The 7576-nt window shown below is 49.7% G+C and overlaps 3 protein-coding genes across 3 annotated transcripts; 1 reads left to right on the forward strand and 2 right to left on the reverse strand.

The window, feature by feature from the left end:
• Window positions 1–4743: 4743 nt before the first annotated feature.
• Window positions 4744–5010, forward strand: Pmar_PMAR004963 (cysteine protease, putative; the record flags this gene model as incomplete). The annotated part of the gene is made up of 2 exons (XM_002777511.1): window positions 4744–4836; window positions 4887–5010. Coding segments are annotated over 2 exons (217 nt in total), but the record flags the coding sequence as incomplete, so codon positions are not given.
• A 16-nt stretch (window positions 5011–5026) lies between these two features.
• On the reverse strand, window positions 5027–6125 carry Pmar_PMAR004964 (hypothetical protein; the record flags this gene model as incomplete). Its single annotated transcript, XM_002777512.1, has 2 exons — window positions 5027–5106; window positions 6017–6125. Coding segments are annotated over 2 exons (189 nt in total), but the record flags the coding sequence as incomplete, so codon positions are not given.
• A 44-nt stretch (window positions 6126–6169) lies between these two features.
• On the reverse strand, window positions 6170–7299 carry Pmar_PMAR004965 (hypothetical protein; the record flags this gene model as incomplete). Its single annotated transcript, XM_002777513.1, has 7 exons — window positions 6170–6272; window positions 6324–6391; window positions 6564–6703; window positions 6749–6841; window positions 6881–7001; window positions 7052–7151; window positions 7198–7299. Coding segments are annotated over 7 exons (727 nt in total), but the record flags the coding sequence as incomplete, so codon positions are not given.
• Window positions 7300–7576: the final 277 nt, after the last annotated feature.

The following is a 7576-nucleotide window of genomic DNA, read 5'->3' on the forward strand; positions in this document are numbered from 1 at the left end:
ATCCTAGAGCTGTCATAAACGCGAGCCAAATAGCGCTGATGTAGACGAGGAACTCATCGAACAGACGCATATCGTCTTCAGTGTCACGTAGCCATCAGCGAGGTCAGGTGTGAAGGTCACTAGGATGATAATGTAATGACATATCTCTCCGCCAGAATGATACCAACTGGACGGCTCCTTTCCTCACTGGCATGGCCCCATCTTGGCACCCACGACGGCGGAAGGCTTTGAAATTAACAGTCTTCGTCGGCTCACGCTAGAGGATACATGACTGTTATCTATGGTTTTATAACAGCTATGCTGCAACTCACTGTGTTTTCCTCAATAATATTTCGTGTGGAGCTCACCACTGGTATCGCCTTGGAGCCCTCATCCAGATGCAGATCTTCTACAGTTGTTCTGATCGTGATTTGCGACTATCACTCAGAACTGATGCAGCAAGAGATGTTCACTTCGGTTCTTCCCAGGGACGCTTCCGGATGTGCCATCCTCCATCACCAGAGAGGGCGGCATGATGGCTCTTGATCAAGCCACCCAGCTGAGATCGTCTCGAACTGCTCCGCTCTGCAGAAGGTGATGGTGACACCGTAGCCGTGCTCCTAACTGAACTTGGCCGGCCTAACATAAGACACTGAGTCCTATTCGCTCAGCGTTCATTCTGTCTACCAGCGAACTGGGATGTCTCTAAGGGCCTGAGAGACACCTTGGACCTCAGCTTGGCGCTGCCAACTTGTTGTTGCTCGTCATGCTCAATGACATCCAAAATAGCTGAAGAAGTTCTGTAATTGGATCCACGTAACTTCTTACAAAACAGGCTAAATTGGCCTTTTTCTTCCCCGAGTAATATAGACGCAGCAACTTGCTCGATAGTCGCATGGTAAGCCTTGCCTCGCTTCAGCTTGCACACTTGTGATGGGGAGGGCTGAAGAATGTAACCTAGGAATCCACCCTCCGCTGCCCTCACTCATGTTCTTCAAATCACCTTCGCTCCGCCCACAAATACTGTCGACTCAACCAAACTGTCGTCAGGCTCCAGCGATAGACTTGCCGATGTGAGACACAACGGCTGCTCGAGATGATCTCGCGCTTCATCAGATTGGAGTTTGAAATTGACACTCGAAAACAGTAGTCTTCTGTTAACTCCATGAATAGGAGACGAGAGGTACCTGACACTATCACGCTGATAGGATTCTCAATCGACAGGGAGCATCTCCAGGAATATCATCCAGAGGGTTACTGCCACAACACATATGGACAGATCCAAAGACGACTGGGGGATGTGTGGCGAGTCAATAAGACTCTATACTGAAATGCTATAACCGTCTCAGCTTATTCCTGAGTTGAATGTTTCCGTAGGCCACTATGAGCTCGAAAGCAAAAGCGAAGGGGAAATTCTAAGATGTGCTTACTCATGCATAAGTTTACCACAGTCCGGCATAGTGCTCGCAGTAGAGACCATGGGACGATAACTCGTACTTATCCATCGGAGAAAATAGCTGATCAATGACGACAACAAAATTGATATCGTGTTATCTAGTATCTCTAGTCCTACCCTTCAACGTTTTTCGCAGTAAGACTGACACCCATATCTCTGACGAACGTTGCGAGATTGCTGCACTTTCCACGATTCGTGAGAAACTCAGCAACGGTTGAGGATAAGATGGGCTTGCCAAGCACCACGGCGCTGAGCACCTGAATATAAGTGGCTAGCTTACTCGTATCTAGGGGAGCGCGACGGTGATACTCACAGTCGGGTCACAGGGGTTTATCGCTCCTGAGGCGATACAATGAGTGGAGTCGTCGAGTTTGGGAACAGTCTGCATGCCTGCACTGCCGCAGAGAGCCCCATCGCTTGGCCGAAAGCAATAAGCCAACATTACAATCTCTACAACTCTGAAAAGAAGACCACAGATTCGCACATCATGTGAGATAGAGTCTAGATCGGACCAACGCTAAGTCACAACGCTCGTACATAACCGATCCAAAAAGCTGTGATAGAACACATCGATCAACTTAAGGAAGTCTCCTCTCAGTGAAGTGTGCATGGAATCAGTCGTACACTCGTCGAGAGATCCACACAGAGCTTACTGGAACCCTTCGGATGCCGAGCCAATTTTGACAACATCGCCATCTGACAGCAGCACTGATCTATCGACAGTGCTCAGTTCGCTGCCATTGTGATAAGTTGTGTTATACTGAGCAACAATTATGAGCTATATAAAGCTAAAAAAGTCGACCTACTCGCGAGAGGTCTTTCAAACGAAGCATCGGACATGCCTGCGACGACTCGGCTGTTACTATGAACTCACACTGTTTCCGCGAAATCGTGTTGTCTGATAAAAGGACATGATCTGAAGGCGATGAGCGGGACTCACCATTGGCGACGACTATGTCCGAGTGAGCTCGACCAACAGTGGTAGTTCCCCGAGGAAGATAGTACACAGATCGATCGGAGCTACTTTCGAAAGGTAGTAGCAACCAGACCATTCTCGAAAGGCTAAAGGAATGGGCAGCGAGAGTAGATCCACAGTGAACGCAGAAGCATATTATTAGAGTACAAAGAGAATGAATACGTGAGTATAGCAGTTGTAACTTGATGTTCGCTCCATTTCATGGTATCAGCAAAGATCGCATCGCAGTCATGGGAGGAGTTGACAACAGCGCCTGAACGGCTGCTTATATTCAAACTTGTTGCATAACTCGAATGGGCACCCTTTGATGCCTAGTTCGACAGCGACCAACGGCCAGCCAGCTTATTAGGATCATCCTCTGATCTGAACCTACTCGGTTGGCGGTATAGAGATAGGATACCTCTACTTCTCGATTGAATCTGTACCTAGTACCAGGAGCACGCAAGAAGCTACAACAGTGGACAGTATCTATTCCCAAGGTTGAGGAATCAATGATTCCGCATCATAACTTATACACCAGCTACGACAGCTAGTCCCAAGGAGAGTATTACGCCACCTCAAGTGACGTTGAACACTCAGCGACACTGGTCGTTGAACTGGCTCCGCTGTGAACCAGTTGAAGGGCTCACTCCGCGGCACCGCTCCGTACCGAATCAGCGTCTGCAACGTAACTTAGCAATATTCCCAGCAAGCTACCGATGTTCCCGAAGCCGTGCTCCAATCCAAGGATGAACATAATCGCCCTTCTCAATAATGGTGGTGGTCAATAGTATCAATCACGACAACTCGACTCACACAGAGCCGTTGAGGTCAACTGTTCTTCAATTAGCCCTTATGATTACGACTACGGTGATTTAGAGTCGCGTTAGCTCACGTTAAGAGGTTACATAAGAGAGGCTACATCTGCACGGAAGAAGACATTTACACAACCTCATCAGAGCCTTTGTGATATGAAGGCCATGTCGAAGGTTGAGCATTCTACGCCTCATACACCATTTTTCAAATACTGAACGCAGCGTGGACAAGGATGATAAACCCCCGATTTCAACTAATTAGAATGCCGTCGGTACGACCTATTCTACCATCGAGTGGCACTACGTCCGCGACCTAGTATACCTATCACGATGCGAACATCTAAAACTTCAACTTTCAGAGTGTACACTCTATCGCATTACGAAAACCATCATGACACATGACTGCGCACTGCTGTATAACTTAGTTGGAGAAGCCGTACTGTACGGCCCGTATATTTTCTACAACCACGGAGTTTGGGTGGGCGCAGCAGAAGACCAGATCAAACTATCAAACTACAACCCGCGGCACGTAAACCAGGAACCCGGGACGAGTGCGACGGGCACCGTAAACCAATATCCAGTCCTGAGACAGACCCGCAAGCTGTGTAAAGGTCTATAAGACTGTGCTGTGAGTCCAAGTTCTCGTAGTCTACAAGTACTTCAGCCCACGCAATAAGCAGAGCTCATCGACCGCGCTAAGTGTTGCACTCATCAACACGTGAATCCAAACTCTTAAAGACCAATCTACGGTCACAGACATTGCACTGCGTCGTTCCTAGGGCTTTTCGAGTACGTCTTCATGCACCTGGTCCGCGGCGTACTCTAACAGCATGCACCATGGTATCGGAGAACAGCGGGTGAATCAGCAGCGGTAACGGGAGGCAGTCCCATCACAGTGAAAATCGTTTGCCTAACTCAAATGTTGGTCTTCGTTCTCCATCTCGCAGTCGTTACCGCCGAGTATACCGGAGCCTACAAGGAGAAGTAAAGAGTCACTTCGCTGGCTGGTTATCGCATCCTGAAAAGTATTCTCGTCTGGTCGGATTCGGACACAACATCGGTAGACATGATGATTACCGAATGAAGATCTTTGCAGATGACCTCCGCTACATAGAGAAATAGAATGCTAAAGGTGGGATCATCTGGTTGTGAACATATACTGAAGTTAGTACCAGAGTGCCACACCGCTACTGCAGGTCTGTCCTACACACTCAAGGTGACTTCCTTCGCTCATCTCATCGTTCAGAATGACGAGACTCGGGACAAAGCCGGAGAGTGCAAGCTTTACCAGTGGCGTCAAGCATCTCAGCTATCCCTCTCACACCGATACTGGTGTGGAACTCCTCCTTCAGGGAACGAATACCATCGGTGATGAGACCCCCGTTGAGGATCTTCCAAGAGCTGTCAACTATGTTGCTAAGGGCTGGGTTACGGCTGTTGAAGATCAGGGTCACTGCGGCAGTTCCTGGGCCTTCTCAGCTACTGGTGGGATCCTTCGTTGGTCTGCGATGATACTTGCCGAGAATATCCTCAACAAGTGCCATCGAGGGTCTTCACAAGAATCTTACTGGGGACCTCGTGTCACTCCCGGAAGGAGAGTTAATCGACTGTAGCTCGTCTTATTGGAATACGTGGACGACCATATTTTACCTCATCTTCACGCGATTCTTGACCTCTACAGGGCCTGTCTCGGTGGATTGATTGCTAGCGCGTTTGAATACGTTATGGATCACGGGATCGGCTCGGAAAAGGATAATCCGTACAAGCAAGCCTCCAATCCAAATTATTCAACCTGTAGGAGCAATGTTTAGAAGGATGTCATCAGTTCAGCAACGTTTGTTTGCTGAACTTCTGATCCATCTGACCTTTAGCCCCATTACGTACGCTATGTGTTTGTGACACTGAGATCGAAACCATGGCAGCGATAGCCATTAATGGACCAGTTAGTGTTACCATTGATGGAGGATTGCGCGCCTTTCAACACTGTGGCAGAGGGGCTCTCTGCTGTACGGCTGCTATGCTCCTATATGGAACGGACTTTCGGGCTGATTGCCCGACGGTGCTGAATCATGGTGTTCTCGCAGTTGGATACGAGAGGGACCAACCCGTAAGTTCTCGTCCTCGCACTTCACAACGCGCTGTTCGGTTACTATTTTGTGAAGAACCCCTAGGGAGCTCACTGGGGAGAACAAGGTTACATCAAGCGGGGTAAGCCTAGTGCGCTTATCGTACACTTTCGAGATTATACACCTTCGACTGCTCTGAGATTGAAGCAGAGTCGGGACCCACAACACTGGACAGAGCAGCTGAACACACGGGTAATCTATGCCCGTGCCGAGATCACCAGCAGAAGTGTGGTTTTAAAATAACCTTGGAATCGGGCTGCGCATCCCTGCTGCTACTGGTTTCTCAGCCGACGCCATCATCCTGGTCATAACTGGTCCTCAGGTCGGGTCTGCGGCGTGCGCGGGGTTCAGCATCTTGGATACCCCATGGGGCGGCTCCAAAACGGCTGGCTGTGTAACAAACCAAGTTGTTCAGATGGAAGTCAGAGTGTTGCGAAGAATAGCATGCTTAGTATTGTTCTGCATAAATCCATGGCTCAAGATGACAGTCGGGCTTGTGGGTTCTGCTGCAGTAAGGATATAGCAAGACTCGGGATGGGCCGCAACTAGCGGTCCGGCATAGAGTCATAAATGGAAGTATGGACTGGACAGGCATGGTTGTAGATCCCACTCGACTCATCATTAACGTGAACTACAGCGCAACACTCAAGGATGGTGTAATCAGCTACGCCCTTTATGGCCGTACTGTGGCCCTGCTCCTCCTGCTCCCCAGGCCATGCCCATCCCAGGAGCACCACCATATGGTGGCATCTGTTGCTGCTGTTGATGATGATATGCTGCATACGAGCCGCTACCTACAATCATAACGTCACTTCCACCCCAATCTTCAGAACATTACGTTTTCGTTTAGGTGGCATGTGAGGATAAAAAGGCGCCGGAGCACGCATGAGCGGCTCTGGAAGACTCCCGCCCTCCTTACGGGGTATCCGTCCTGTCATCAACTGAGGCCGAAGCACATATCAAAACCGCGAACGGTCTACTGCGATGCTCACATAATCTTCAACTTCCTCCGGCCCAAACTTGTGTACTCTAGTGCATCTCATTGGGTCCATGCATCGACCTGATATACACAATGTGGAAAGTATGCACATGATCAACGTGTTGATGAAAATATGAGAGTTCTGAAGACATTTTTGTACACTCAAAGCGCAAACTACTGAGCTCAGCTCAGCGAACCCTACATATATTTCAACACTGCATCACACTCCTTGAGCGTGCTCTAGGCCGCTGACCTGTTAATATCTGGTCTGAACAGAGCCGATTGGCTTGCTTGCCAGGTTCAGTTCCCCACTGTAATGCCTGTGGATGCTTCAACGGACAGGACTCCCCCAAGGGGCAGGAGCCTCGGAAGAGGTACCACAGACAGAGAGGCCTGCCCAACGACCGATGCAATCGACTCCAGAGAGCCTCCAACTACTGTCCATGGTCTTCCAGCTCCATCTTTCCAATGCTACCCAAGTCGTGAGCTTGGAATAGAGCACACATAAGGCGAACGTTATCCCTCGATAATCTGAACACTATATCACAGAGAACACTAGGGGTCCTTTACTTGTCAGTGAGTTCAATTTCAACATCATGTCGACGTAGCACGCCAGGCACTCTATCAGTAGTAATGACTCGGTCCAGTATATGGCCGAGCCGACCGTCCATCGACACTCGATAGTCCTCAGCTAAAGCAAACCCCAACCTTAAACCATACATCCTCCCCGAGTGGTTTCACCCAAACACTTTATTATCGTATTAGCAGGCACTTGAGTGACGTCATCTGTGAGATCACTAGGACTAGTGAGTGGAGGCGGCAGTGGTGGAGGGCCATGGGACTACCATTACACCATCATATACCAGTAACCTCCTTCCCACTACTACTCCTTCCCTCGACCGTTCACTTCCATCTTCCATAGAGCTGCCTGAATTACTTGCAGTCGACCTCCTCGAACGATGGATCGGCACAGCCGGTGGAGGAGGTGCCTATCAACCCACCCCATTCCTGCACTACCCGACTCGCTTTTGTTGCCCACCAGAGGGTTCTGCACCATCAGCTCGCCATGGACCCGCTCAGCTACCGCTACCGGGTCGCTAGTCGCCCCTCTACCCAAACGATTAAGTAGTCGTAGTAGAATATCTAGTGACAGACCTGACCGTTCGTCCAGCTACTCAAGCGATGACTCACCATCCATCGTTTTATAGAGGCCGTCCATGAGCGTGGCCGCCGCCTTAGCCGCCGCCTCTTCCCCGCCCGAGCCAG

This window comes from Perkinsus marinus (genome assembly GCF_000006405.1).
Source record: "Perkinsus marinus ATCC 50983 genomic scaffold scf_1104296951558, whole genome shotgun sequence".
Taxonomy (NCBI): domain Eukaryota; phylum Perkinsozoa; order Perkinsida; family Perkinsidae; genus Perkinsus; species Perkinsus marinus.